At 29.9% G+C, this 15,024-nt stretch overlaps 2 protein-coding genes and 1 non-coding gene across 3 annotated transcripts in view; 2 read left to right on the top strand and 1 right to left on the bottom strand.

Moving 5' to 3' along the window:
• Positions 1-3,971: 3,971 nt before the first annotated feature.
• LOC101509087 (probable CCR4-associated factor 1 homolog 7) lies at positions 3,972-5,545 on the bottom strand. The gene is made up of 3 exons (XM_004501318.4): positions 5,376-5,545; positions 5,174-5,241; positions 3,972-5,066 (listed from the first exon to the last, which is right to left on the bottom strand). The coding sequence occupies exon 3, from the start codon at positions 5,021-5,023 to the stop codon at positions 4,208-4,210; it is 816 nt and encodes a 271-aa protein (XP_004501375.1). The 5' UTR covers positions 5,024-5,066; positions 5,174-5,241; positions 5,376-5,545; the 3' UTR covers positions 3,972-4,207.
• Positions 5,546-11,155: 5,610 nt separating this feature from the next.
• Positions 11,156-11,229, top strand: TRNAT-AGU (transfer RNA threonine (anticodon AGU)). The gene has a single exon. It is a non-coding gene; the product is annotated as a tRNA-Thr (tRNA).
• Positions 11,230-11,344: 115 nt separating this feature from the next.
• The window catches only part of LOC101510060 (chaperone protein ClpB4, mitochondrial), an 8,564-nt gene continuing 4,884 nt past the window's right edge, over positions 11,345-15,024 (top strand). The window contains exons 1-5 of the mRNA XM_004501319.4: positions 11,345-11,810; positions 12,542-12,760; positions 12,831-13,068; positions 13,625-13,820; positions 14,373-14,427. Coding sequence (XP_004501376.1) covers positions 11,544-11,810; positions 12,542-12,760; positions 12,831-13,068; positions 13,625-13,820; positions 14,373-14,427 — 975 coding nt within the window. The 5' untranslated portion in view covers positions 11,345-11,543. The remainder of the gene's footprint in view (positions 11,811-12,541; positions 12,761-12,830; positions 13,069-13,624; positions 13,821-14,372; positions 14,428-15,024) is intronic.

Raw genomic sequence — 15,024 nt, 5'->3', positions numbered from 1 at the left:
TATATATATATATATATATATATATATATATCTTACACATATTTTTGTTTTCGTATTTTTATTTTCAAATTGCCTATAACAACATCAGCTTTTGTTCCTTCAAGATACGTCATGACTCAACCAGGCATCACATACTACATAAGACAAATCAGTGACTAGAGTCAATATGCAATTAAATGGCTCGATGATATTCCAAATGAACAATGGCTACAAACATATGATGAAAGTTGGAGACACATGACAACTAACCTTTTATAAGTGCATGAACAATGTATTAAAGAGGACACATAATATTCCAATCAGTTATTTGGTGCAAGCAACATACTATATATAGTGACTGCCAAATTTGAAGAAAGAGGGTCGTTGACCCAAACAATGATGGCATCAGGTTTGTTTTACTCAAATACAGTCATTCAAAACCTTAATAAGGAACTAGCAATATCGAATTTCCATTCACAATCGAGCCCATATTATCTTTGCAGTAAAGGAGTTGGTTCGTTCACCAATCGGTTGTCATGCAGGGACATTCAAGGTAGACTTCGACAAATGGTGTGATTGTGGTGAATTTCAAACATTACACTATTTATGTCCACGTGTCATCGCCGCGTGTTCGTTTATTCATCATGACTAATGATGTATGTGTCTTCCAAGTATACATTGCAATGTATCTTTAACGTTTACAAGAAAGAGTTTCTAATAATTCATCTTCAATCATATTGGCTAGAATACAATGGAATAGAATTGTGTCACAATCCATCCATGAGAAAATATCCAGAAAGTCGTCCACAGTCTATTCGCATTCATATTGAAATGGATCAACGAGACAAAAATACACACCCAAGAGATGTGGTTTGTGTCGAAACGAGAGACATAGCAAAAATAAATGCGCTTATCGTACTAATGCTCCCGATAAAAATAGTTAATTGTAATAAAATTAGTTCATTTTGTATGTGTATTTTCAATTATAATATTTAATTAAATTTTGTTATTTTTATGGATTCCATTTTATTTAATTTTTTTAATAATTATAAAAAGTAAAATTTAATTAGATAATTATTATAAAAAAATTAATATCTTATTTATTTAATTAAAATAATAATTATTAAATAATAAAATTATTTATTATTATAAAAAAAATTAACAAAAAAATAATGTGTGACATTATCTCACGTTTACAAATTATGATTAACCAATCTCTCGTACTTGTACATGTCATCGTTAATTGATCAAACTCCTTTTATGTATACTAAATAGCACTACTAATAAAAATAAATACATATATTTAATAATTTAAAAAAATGCACATTAAAAAATCGATTCCAGACACACCAATTTTCCTTCACTCAATTAAATATATATATATATATATATATTTCTATCACTCAATTATATATATATATATATATATATATATATATATATATATATATATATATATATATATATATATATCTTTTTGAGAAGTCGGTCATTGCAACTTCTCACTTTTAAAAAATTAAATTTTAAAAACAATGATAATTAAAAAATGGTGGTAGTATGATACTTAATTTCGTTTTTAGTAGTAGAATAAAAAAAAATCCTTCGGCTTTGTTATGGGCATTAAAATATTGGACATGTTATTAGTGTAATGTATATACTATGTTTTTATCTTGCTTCTATATGCATGACATGACATCATTTTAGAGTTAATATTCCGATGATAGATTCATTTTACAAGTTGATGCAGCAGCAATCAAGAAATTGTTTGTTTCAGAAGTTTAATTTAATTGAAAAATAGTAATATGTTCATAGTCTTCGACGAAGCTAGTACAATGTCACATATCGCATGTGGAGTGTTCATTAGTACGTAGTTGCCAAAAGAAATTTCTACTTGTTGAGTGTAATCTAGTGTTGGATAAATATCCTAGCTAAAAGGTTTCTTGAGGTAAAACCTAGTATTCATTCACGTTGCTTTCTCTTGTTATCACCTCATTTGCCGCAGTTGTTTTCACCAAAATCATTGGTTGTGTACTCATTTGTCTTATCCATCTTGCTGCTGCAATTCGTACATGGTGAATTCCCAATGTCACCTGATTTTTTTTTTTATAGATATACGAATTATAGTATAATAGACATAAAAAAAATGTCTTGAATTTGTAACCATATACACCGTGTGAATACTAAATTATAAATAAGAGTTAAGTTGCAGTTTTAATTTATATATTTTTATCAATTTATGAAATTAATTTTTTTATTTAAAAATTTAATTTTTTTAATTTCTTATAATATTGTGATGCTGAATGATTACATTAATAAAATTATATAAAAATTTAATTTTTAATTTTATAATTTTTTATTTTTGTAATTTAATTAATATTATATAAATAATGAATGCAACTAAATGATTATATATCATATTATTTAAAATATGTAAAATTATTATATTTTTTAATTTTAAAATTTAAAATGAATTAAGATTGTTGAATTTCAAAATAGTAGAATAAATTCTATAAATTAATGAAAATAGAAGAACTTAACTACATGAATTGATGGAAATAAAAAACTCAATTAAGTCTTCTAAATAAAATTTCATGGTTTCATTTGATATAAAAATATCATGTTAAAAATGCCATGGTAGTATTCTAACGAGTCTTAGCAGTGTTCACTAGGAAAAATAGTTTCAAGTACAGTACTCAGGATTGAATTACAAATTTTAAGGATTTTATTTTTTATTTAGAAGAAAATTTAAGGATTTTTTTAGAGGTTGCAAACTACATGACTGAATTAAAAAGAGGTAAAACAAAAAACTACATGGTCAAAACAATTTATTTTGCAGTCGATGGTCAAAACATTCCATTTAAAGGAAGACATCTCCTAAATATACGTACGGTGCATTTCTTTAGTTAAAAAAAGACAGTACATTTTATCAGAAATCAAAGGTCTTTGCGGTCAACATACGCTAACTAAACTCGTGCGTATTTATCTAAGCTTTTTTATTACAACAACAATAACACTATAATCTTGTGTATGGTCTCAATTATAAGGAAAAAAAACTGATATTAATGAACTAATTTATTATTATTGTTATTATTTTTAATATATTTATAAATATATTATCGTATAAAAGTATGAAACATTATATATATTTATTAATATTTTAAAAAAAATATTAAATAAAAAATTATTTCAATAATAAATACGTCTTAAAAATTATAATTTTTTACTAGACGTTAACTGCGGCTCATTATAACTCGTTTACAGAAATTAAATTAAATTTGACGATTTTAGGATTTCAAAATTTAGTTTAAAAACATTTAAAACACGAGAAATCAGTCAATCACATCTTTTTACAGCAATGCAAAATTCGTGGGTTTTTTTAGGCGTCTACTTTTTTTTTTTGTTCAACCATTATTCAACGCGTCAAAAATCAATCAATTATTTTCTTCAATTATTTCCCTTTATTTAATTTATCCTCTTCCAATTGAATGATGACAGCTCAGTAAAAAACAAAATACAAATAATAATCGAGATAGGAGGCGGCGAGGACACATTCATATCCAAACTTGCCCCTCTAGGGTGCGTGAGACTCGAACTCTGCTCAGGTCAAGTAGATAATTTCAAAACGTGAACAAAACAACATCAAGAGTATGCTATTATATCATAAAAAGCAAACAAATACCTCACCAATCACATTTGTAGTATCAGAAACATTTTTGGCATTAATCGCATGTTGAGAAATCTGATTGCAAAAAACCAATGGCGCAAAGCACACCAAAATAGACCAAAAAAAATAAGTGAAGACTTTGAACAACAACAATACCTTAGATTTTTTACCAAACAGAAAGAATAATCTAACGGGGCACCACCAAAACCTTTGGAAAACATAACGTATACTCCAACAAATAATCGAATATTGAGAATAAGCAACTGGATCAAATACCAAGCATAATGAGAATAATCAAATAGCAACAAACTAAATCAACAAAAAGAAAGAAAAGGAATCATGATAAATTATTATTGAAACACTAAACTGAAGTGATTTACAAAGAACTCAGGCTAACAAAACAAGCTAATGTTTTTTCAGTTACAATTCAAGCAAAGATGATGAAATGTTACAAGTAAACAACAACCATTTTCTTTCTGGTAGAAGTGTACACAAGTAAAAAAAAAGGGTTCACACTTAAAAGACGTACTCTCTACAACCAATTATAGTTTCTTTCTTTCACAATTAGTCTGTTTTCTCAACACCTAAACCATACAACACACCAGAATATTTCTCTGTTTCGCCATTGAAGAATGCATCCCTCAACTTCCTAAATGTACAAGCAGTGAGTAAACTATCTGATCCAGCTTGATGGCAAACACCAACCCTTTCAACATCCAACAACTCCGCAAGCTTGTTCAAACCACCGTGAAGATTGTTACAGAACTTCATCAAATGCTTGATATCATACACCACAGGAAAATAAATCTTGATCATGTCGAAAAATCCAGTTTGTGTGTCTGGCAAAGTTCGGCACGTCAACAGCTTCAGAAGGTAACCAAAATCATAACCACTATGGAAAGTAACCCAATGCACATCATCATTCAACACAATCCCCGACGACATGAGAAGCTCGGCAAATCGGTTCACGTCAATCCCTTTCTCGCTGTTCTTCTTGAAATCAATTCCACATTGACGCAACAGCTCGATAGAATCGCTGGCAAAGATGTCTTCGCTGACGTTGAATTCCCGGAAGTTGAATTGCCAGATGCAGGAACTATCAGTACCACAGTTAGGTAGGTTTCCGTTCTCATCAGAGAAAGTGAGACCTAACTGAATCAGCTTCAACATATCAACGTTATCCTTCAAAGTCTGGTAGTTATAATCGTTGATGTTTTTGAAATTCCCTACAGGACGAAGAACAACTCCAGGAAACTCAGTATCCATAGCTATAAAGTTGAATTGGTCAACGATTTCACGGATCAATGCAAATTCTTCATCGAGATTATCGTTCCAAACCTCTCTAATTTGAACCGAATCTCCTTTCGATGAAACCGACATTTCACGAACGACAAAATGAAAATCGAAAACAAATCCACCAGATCTGTAAACAAAATCCGCAAAAATCGTTCAGATCTCAAAACCTAACAAATCTAAAACGAATCTTACAAAAAAAAAATCAACAAAACGAGCATGTACAGTTGTAAAAACCTGAAGAAGGTTCGATTTCAGTGATTTGAGCTTCGAATCGAAAGTTTGAGGTTAAGATTCAACTAGATCTGAAACAAAATCAACCAAAGAATAAGCGTTAGGAGTAAATCGAATCGTTTTGAACTGAACTAGGGTTGAACTATTGAAGTATAGTAAAAACCCTAGAAAGTGAAGTACTAGTTGAAGGAGTGAATAATCGAACCTTATAGTGAAGAAAATAAAGCTGACTTTCAGCGATCTTGAATTGTTTTTTTTTTTTTTTGGGTTCGACGAAGATCGATTAGCGAGTCAACGAAGCGAAGGATTGAGGAAGATGTAAGAAATGGAAGAGACGAGACTTTGGGGGGCGAGGGTTGAGTCTTCTTTTGTACTGAGGGTGAGACGCGGGGTCGTTTTGATTGTAATAGCACACGGAAGTGTCGTTTACCACTGGGCTATTTTTTTTTTTTTTTGGGTGCAAGAAAGGGATTACAACTGGGCTCTTACAATTCGGTATGCGACAATAAGATATCAGTCGTTAACGTGTCTGAAACGCCTTATAGCAACAAAAAAAAATATTAGTGTTTTGAAACGCCGTATAGCCGACCTTTCTTTTTTCTTTTTCTTTTTTAATTAAATTATTATCGTTTCAATTATTTTAAGCGTGTTGAATTGTGGATCGGTATGCTTGCCATTTCATACCTGCTTCAATTATTTGCCTGAATATTGGGCAACAAAATTATTTGTCAGAATAAAATATATTTTTTTGAGAAAATATATATATATATATATATTGATTTAATTTATAATTTTAGACATAGAACTTTGTAATAACTATAAAAAAAATTGAAAGTATTTCACGATTAAATTTGAATTAGTTTATGTTCGGGTCATAATAGAGATATTTCATCTCGGTAACGGATCGGAAGGAATAATGCACTATGAATGGTGACGTATGGTCAAAATCCATGACGGAGTAGGTGTCATTTGGTACATATGTATCTACAAACATATATATGATTGAGGTGAGTCAAAGGTATATGAGATAACATACCTTGATAGGTCATGAGTTGTGGCTTGTATGGCATGAAATGAGGTGATATTGGGCTTGGGCCAGCCCTAAAGTCTAGTTTAAAACAGATGCCCCCTAATCAATTGCTTATGCTAGCACGAGGACTTCGACTTATACACATTGTTGCTTTTTGGCGTATTATACTGCAATAATAACTGAAACATGCAACTTTGCTCTCTATACGAACTATGTTTATTGCCATATTATGCTAGTATGTAGTCGGACATATGACTTTAAATATTGTAGTGCATTACAATAATGTGTACCAACTTGTTGTGGTCACGACGACTAAAGTGTTTTGTGAAAGGTCGAAGTTCTCTTTATCCAAGCTTGAGAACTAAGGGGACCTAAGTCTGACTTTTTTGCAAGTTTTGACCCCTATTGTAAGGAAGACATGTATAAACTTATAAAACTATATTGTTATACAAAATTAAACATTTGTTGTGTCGAAACACTTATATTTTGTTGTCCACTTCTAACCACTCATAATCGTTAGGATTAGGGCGGCTATTGTTCGAGGGTTACCTTATAGTACAACTACATATGTTAATCAGGACAAATTGTGCCTTGGGCCAATCTATAACAATTTCCCCCAAGTTGTTGCCTCGAGTGAGGAATGACATGACTTATAAGGTCGTTAAAGGACTTGTCGTATAGGTTGGATCTACGAGCAATTCTTTGTTCCCCATAATGGGGCGGTGTCTTTTGTGTTGAATAGGCATATTTGAGTAATGTTGTTGAGTAGACACGTGAACTCCTAACTCTTGAGAGATAAAAGGAGCATGTTGAGTAAGTTTTGTTGTGTATACATGACATGCACCTTTATGCGTTGAATAACATTAACATTTGGTCGAGTTTGTGTCGTGTAGGCGTTATTGAGTTCGTCATGTTTTTATTTTTGATATTGTTGGTGAGTTACTGTTTAAGAGTGAGCTTATTGACTTTAATGAGTACACTTAATCAGTTAGGTTTGTTTTCTGTGGTGAAACTTGTTTGTTTGAGTTTATTGACGTGTGGAGATTGTTGAGCTGTATAGACTTATTCTTAATGAGAAAATAAGTCGTTGTGACGATGTACATTGTGTTAAGCCAAGTAGGCCTTGTTTTTTATCTAAAAAATACGTTTATATGTTGTGTACCAATATTAGGTCAAGTAAGACTTCATATCCGTTGTGATAAAATATTTACATTGCAAGTGATTAATTTTTTTCTAACTTATTTTTATTTTGAATTTCTCAATTTTTAAAATTATATTATATTTTTATTAATTGATATGAAACAACATTAAACCAATATATGAATCAATAGAAGTAGATTTTAATTGACATGATTTAGTTAACACACAATAAAAAATTAAAACAGTTCAATTGATAGGAATTAAATATTCGATGTGATTGGGATTTGTTCTAATACACATCTACGAAAACTTCTATCTTACTTTGATAAAATGTTAGTTTAAAGGCTACACATGTACAATCTAAGTTTTTCACAAACTAGCATCCATACAAGTTAATCAGAAATGATAACTTTTGTGTAGTTTTAGTTTTAATTTTAAAGGTTACACATATACAATCTAAGTTAGTTTTTTCACAAACTTAATTAGAAACGATAATTTTTGTGTAGTTTTAGTTTTGATTTTAAATAAAATGAGTCAAATTAATTAAATATAATTTTTAAAAATTAATATACACGTTAATGTAATTGATGTTTTTACGAGTTTACAATTTTCGATTACATGTAAAAAACATGAACACCAATAATCTTCGTGGTCAATAGACAAAAGTGGTTGAAATTGAAAATGATATAACTATGAGTAAAATAGGTTACACAAAAACATGTAATATTGCCTTTTGCTAAATTTATACGTATAGATATCTCAAGTACTTTTAAATATAAATAGCAAAATTGCATAAATAAAGTTTATTAAATATTTATTTTTATCGATGACGAATATATATCGTGCATGGTAGTGATTTCGATTTTTTATCAATAAGAATTTGTCATGTAAATCATTCAATCTCATAAATAACAAGTTATCGTGTGTATGATATTTTAAAATTTTAATAAATGATAACTTGTCATATGTATGATAATTATTTTGAAATTCTATAAGTGAAAATTTATCATGTGTATGATAATTCGATTTCATAAATGACAATATACCTTAGTTATTTTGAATATTTTTATCATTGAAATTTTGTTGTTATGGGCATGATAGTTATTGTGTATAAGTGATAACTCATCATATGTTTCGTAGTTTGGTGACAACTTATCATGTGTTTACAGTTACTATTTATTTTTTAATCACTCACAACTTGTCCCGTACATGATAATTCAACCTATCAGTGACACTTTCTCTCGTTTTTTATTTAACTTTTTGGATATTTTTATCGGCGATAATTTATTTCGCGTATGATAGCTCAATATTATTATTGATAATTTATTTCGTATATGATAGTTATTTTAAATTTTTTTTATCATTTAGAACTTGTTTCACATATGATTGTTTAGTCTAAATTTTATAAAATTATATTACAATTTATTTACTAATCAAAATTGAATGACATCAAATAAAAACCCAAACCAATAGAGGTCGGATTTGATTGGCTCGAGTTCATTATTCACCCCAAACATTAACAAATTGAAGCAATTTATTTGACTTAGATTGGATTTTTAAGTTTGTTGGGTTGGTTTTTGCTCCCGTATATAAAAAATAGTTTGATATTCGATTTGATAATTAGCTCATTGAACTTGGTTTATGAGCCAAATGAGTCTAATTTGAGTTAAAATTTGAGCTCGCTAAATACACGAGTTGAACTTGAGTTGTGTATAGTTCATCTCATTCGGTTTATGAACTAACTTGATATATACACGTACACGTGCATTCGGAATTATTTAATGAAATATTAAATAGTTTAAAATTTCATCCAAATTTGTAGAATTGACGTATTCAATACAAACTTTTGATATGACGATTGTATGATGTGACGACTGAATTAATTTAATTAATTGTTTATACCGAATTATTAAAGAGAGTAATTAATCATAGAATTACACATATAGTCAACAAATTCTCACTCACCCATCCACACACACACACACACACACATATATATATATATATATATATATATATATATATATATATATATAATTTTATTTTTGTATGAAATAAATTTGTCCATGAAGTTTTTAAAAAATAATTAAAAAATAATTAGGTGTACATATTAAAATATTTGAAAATGACGTTGAATATACTATAAATATCATTTTTGAACGAAATAAAAATCATTTGAAAAACATATATTAAGACGTTCTTTATATCAATTGAAATATTATTATAAAGACTTATACAACTCTATTGTTTATATGAAAATCCAATTCGATCTATAACATAGTAAATAAATCGTCAACAAGTTTAAATATCGATGACAATATTTTGAAATATAAATATTTGTTGAAATCAATTACTGTTGATTATAATATTTTAAATTATAAACATTATTTTGAGATAAAACTTGTGTAGTTTAAAAGTTATAGACAATGTATATAATTCTTATTCATGTCATGAAGACGAATAAAACTATATTAAGCATTATATTATTGTTTAAATTTGATTATTTAGATTTATTCAACTACGGCGCTTAAAATCAAATTTTCTAAATTTTAACGTGACACCATTAAATTAATATAATTTATGTCATGTAATATTTATTTTTCAATTGATTTAATATTATTGTGATAATATTAAATTAAAAAAATATTTATATGTTTTACTTTTAAATATATTAAAATTATGAGGCATTTTTATTAAGTTGCTTTTTAATGATTAAGTAAAAAATTAATTTTCAAGTATAAAACGGTTGCTTTAGCGACCTTACCATCAGGTCGACCCTGTATTCAACACTTAGAAATCCCGCATTTAGGAAACTCTCTCAAATTCCATCTAATATTCACATTAAAAAATATAATCATTTACACTCTTCTTTTATCCTATATAAGGAACACATCACCAACATATGAGACAATAAATTGTAATGAAAAAATTGATAATTTTTTTTTGATATTTAAGGCTAATTTAAATTACATGGGTTTTAATTAATCTTTTATTAATATTTTAGTTTAAAGTTGAAGGAGTACATTTATGTTTTTAGTTCATTCTATTTTAGTTTGAGCTAAAAAAATATATTCGTGCGAACTCGAATTGAATTTACAACTATATCTATTTTTATTGAATTGATTCAAGCTGAACTAAAATTGGTAACTATTTTCGACCTATCTAAACACATTTACATATCATGCTAATAAAAATGTTATTTTTTAAAGGCTAATCATAGACAATTTAAATTAGCTTTACATGAAATTTCACTAAAAGCTACTGTCGAATAACTTTCTTATCATTATATTTTGTCTCTTTTTATTATTTTCGATTACGTAAAAAGTCTCATACTATTTGGTAATTGAAGTTAAAGATAATTTATTATTCCACTAAAATATAATTTTCAAAAAAATAAAAATAAAAAATATCACAAAAACTCAGAGGAAACTCGAATCAAACAATACCTCAAAGACAAAAGTTATGCTGCAAATATGAAATAAGAGTTATCAAAGCACTTTACACTATCATTTACTTAAATATGCTCTTACATAAATAAACTAATGAAACAAAAATATCGTCAAACATGATTTAAGAGCTAAAATTTATTTTTTTATTTTGAATTCATACGAGGTATAAGACATTTTAAAGTTATAAGAAAAAAAAATAAGAAAAACCATTGCAGGTCATTGAATTAGTTGACTATATTTAGGCACATAGAATAAAGGTGAACTATGAATATCTTTTCAAAAAATATAAAGGTGACTGAGTTATGGTATTATGGACCATAATACGTTTTTAATTTAATAAAAAACAATTATTTTAATTCCAAATGAGCTTTCATAGCTCAGTTGGTTAGAGCACCCGTTTAGTAAGCGGGAGGTCTTGAGTTCAACTCTCAATGAAAGCAATTAATTTATATTTTAACATATTCTTAATAATTTTGTTATTTTATTTTTACATACCCAACTTTATATTATTTTATTAGGAAAAATACGCCCACGCCTTCATAAAATTAGTGAGGGATTTAGTAAATGAAGGGAACCAAAGTTAAGACATTCCACTCCATTTCTAGCAGCTTCATTTGCCCCCTTCTCCAAGCTTCCAGAGACACCTCTTTACATTTTTTCCTCACAACACCTCACTCTCAAACTGAGAAAGAAAAACCAAACGCAACTTCAATAACAATAAACGCTTTTGCTTCCGTCGAGTGTTACCTTTTCAATGGCAACGAGAAAAACGCCAAAGCTAACAAAATCACTTTTCGCCGCCGTAACGGCGTCTAGAACTAGAACCACTCTCTCTCGTTCTCTCTCCGCTCCACTCTTCCACGGCTTCCCTCACGCTTCAGACAACACGAGAATTCCTCTCTCGCGTTCTCAGATTATGGATGGAGTCACCAATGTTGCCTCCGCTAAGTTCCTATCTCACTCTTTCACTCGCAACTTCCACGCCTCTAATCCTTCTTACCGCTCCGCCGGAGCCTCTCAGGTATCATCAGTACTTTCACATTCTTTCGTTAATTTCAATTTTGTCATCAATTCAGAACGTGTTTCCCTTATTAAGCATTTATCATATTATGATTTATGAATGGGGAAGTTGGATTCAAGTTTTGGTTTTATTAAATGAAGTGTTTCTGCAATCATGTTGAAATTTTGAGTAAAGAAATACTAGTTGATGTTGCTGTTACGGGCCTGCTTGCTGGATTATTCATCTATCAATGTTAAAATTCTTACTTATTGTATTAATTGAGTGTGCTATATTCTCGAATCACAGTTAGACATTTGTGACAAATAAGTTAACAATGAAGAGTTGAGCAAATAATAGGCCATCTAAAGAGTAAATTTCAGTATAATTTGATCCACCTTTTACGTGAATGGTTGCAATCTAAATAATTTTATTTTCATGTTTACAGAAATTTAAATTTTGTAAAAAAAAGAAATTAACATGAAGATATATTCTCTTCTTTCATCTTTCTTCTCTTCTCAATTCATGTGAAAACTATATCATTTTATTATTCCTGGACTATTTTTTGGGGTCAAATACTCACATTTTATTCTATTTTGCTAGTACTTCGTGTCAGCAATGCATAGCAATCCTTTAGGTCGTCTTGCTAGAGGAAAAAAAAGGAAATTGATTTTAGGCTGCAACTGCAAGTTAAGAATTTAAGATATGTTTTTTCGTTTTGGTTTATGATGTATCTTTATATTTAATTTAAACAGATAGCACAGACGGAGTTCACGGAAATGGCCTGGGAGGGCATTCTTGGCGCCGTTGATGCTGCCCGAGTCAATAAACAACAAGTTGTGGAATCTGAACATTTAATGAAAGCTCTCTTAGAGCAAAAGGATGGTTTGGCTCGAAGGATATTTACTAAGGCAGGGTTGGATAACACGTCAGTTCTACAAGCTACAGATAGTTTTATAGCTCAGCAACCTAAGGTGTGTTTATTGGCAACATACTTCAATTGATAACTTCAAAGAATATTCTCACTCGCTGTTTTTTTGGCAGGTCACAGGTGACACTTCTGGTCCTGTAATTGGTTCGCATCTTAGCTCCCTCTTGGACAATTCTCGAAGGCACAAGAAAGAAATGAGTGACGAGTATGTGTCTGTCGAACACCTTTTGCTAGCATTTAATTCAGATAAGAGGTTTGGCCAACAGTTATTTAAGAATCTTCAGCTTAGCGAGAAGACTTTGAAGGATGCTGTACAGGCTATTCGTGGAAGTCAAAGAGTAACTGATCAAAGTAAACATTTACATTTTCAGGGTTTCTAATTTTTAGAAGAAAGACGGGCATGACTGGTTCGATCTTATTAGTACAATAAAACTCAAAATTGTTAAAATTTAGAGATACACTTGAAACCAAATTGTAACAGAAGTATACAAATATATTGAGTTTGATAGGATGAAAATTAAAAATAATAATGGTTGCTTATGAATCTTATAGGCAATGGTGTAAATGGAACTAATAACCCAGGTACTGACTTATAAACTGGTATCATATTTAATAGTAAGGAACCTGTTGTTTCATTCAGCTTCTGTGTACTATAATGCATATTGATTGCCCTTGTGGTCAATCCTTAATCAACTTTAAGGTTATGAATTAAAACCTGATTTTGGTGCAAATCACTAGCTGTCCTCCATTCCATTTAATATGTCTAATAAGCAATTACTTGAAATTATGAAGTTAAACCGAGAAATTACATTTTGCTCGCACTTGTTTCCTTTCTAGTTGTGTTTGTTTGTTTGTCAGCAGTTTTCAGTAACAACTTTCATTATTATTGTCATATAACTCTGTGTAGATCCTGAGGGGAAATATGAAGCTTTAGACAAGTATGGAAGTGACCTGACTGAACTTGCTAGACGTGGCAAGCTTGATCCTGTCATAGGTCGAGATGATGAAATTCGGCGCTGTATCCAGATATTGTCCAGAAGAACGAAGAACAATCCAGTTATTATTGGCGAACCTGGTGTGGGGAAAACTGCAATTGCTGAAGGGTTTGTCTAATATAATTTCACACGAATTCTTTCAAATGTGTTATACAGCACGACTTCTTCTTGTTGTTTCTGTTCTTTATGTCTGTGCCTTAATGTTTTTTGCACATTCCTTTATGCATAATTTTGTTTTTTTCACTTGTTTGTTGATATTGAGTCAGGCTATAGGTAACTTTCTCCCATCCTATATGCTTAGAATGCGTTTTGTTACTGTACCATCTTCCTTCATTGGAATTACCTCAACTGTCAAAGTCTTGAATTATGGTTCATCCTTAAGCATGCAATATGTCCTGAACTTTCTGATATGAACTTTTTTTTGTATAATTGCAACGATATCTGGCAATGGATTGTATGGATCACAAGCAGAGTACATGCTTTTGGAATGATGTTTTTTAAATAAAATGCTTTATGTTCAAACAAGGTTGAGAAAGTGCAACAATTCAAATATCCATGTGATTGATTTAGAGTGGCAGTAGTTAATATTTTCAATGCCAAATCATATGTTACCTTTGTTGCATGTGTCGTTCCTTATCATTTGCTTTCATTGTTTTGCAGATTAGCTCAACGTATAGTGCGTGGAGATGTTCCAGAGCCACTGATGAATCGAAAGGTTGAACTCCTATTTTCTCTCTTAACTTTATTACAAAATGATAGTATAATTTAAGTAACTTGTTTGACGGCTCAATGCTGGCTGATTGTGTTATTTTTTTTTAGAAGGTTCAATCAAGCTGTAACACCTTGTGGTGGTGCAATATTTTCCTGAAACCCTAAAACTAAATTTTCTTACATTGAAAGTAATGAGATTTATTTCGTTCCTCTATCTTTCAAGATTGAGCAGAAAATGTAGATACTTCATAATTTATAGACTGTATCCCATATGCCCTTACATCCCACTCACCCAGACAGAGAGATAAAGATGGCCTCTTAGATACTTTAACATACAAAGCACGTTTCTTATATTCAAAGCAGATATTTAAGGTGATTGAAAAATGTCAGAATGCTGTGGCTGCAAACTGTTTTCTCATAAAAATATTTATGTTTCCTATTTGAGACTTTGGCAGTTTCCTTGATCCTCATCAAGCTTTTTGTTTGGGCTCTTTTAACAAATTATGAATTTATCAACGGCCCTGGAAATTTTATTAAGTGGTATAAATAAATCGTTGTTTATATAGGAATGTAATATTGTTATAAAGGTTGTCACTGTAAC

This window comes from Cicer arietinum, chromosome 5 (genome assembly GCF_000331145.2).
Source record: "Cicer arietinum cultivar CDC Frontier isolate Library 1 chromosome 5, Cicar.CDCFrontier_v2.0, whole genome shotgun sequence".
Lineage (NCBI taxonomy): Eukaryota > Viridiplantae > Streptophyta > Magnoliopsida > Fabales > Fabaceae > Cicer > Cicer arietinum.
The sequence above is the reverse complement of the archived record's forward strand: the minus strand, read 5'-3'. Positions and strand labels throughout refer to the sequence as shown.

Excerpts from the sequence above, each read along its gene's own strand:
- LOC101509087 (XM_004501318.4), bottom strand. The coding sequence starts at position 5,023 with ATGTCGGTTTCATCGAAAGGAGATTCGGTTCAAATTAGAGAGGTTTGG.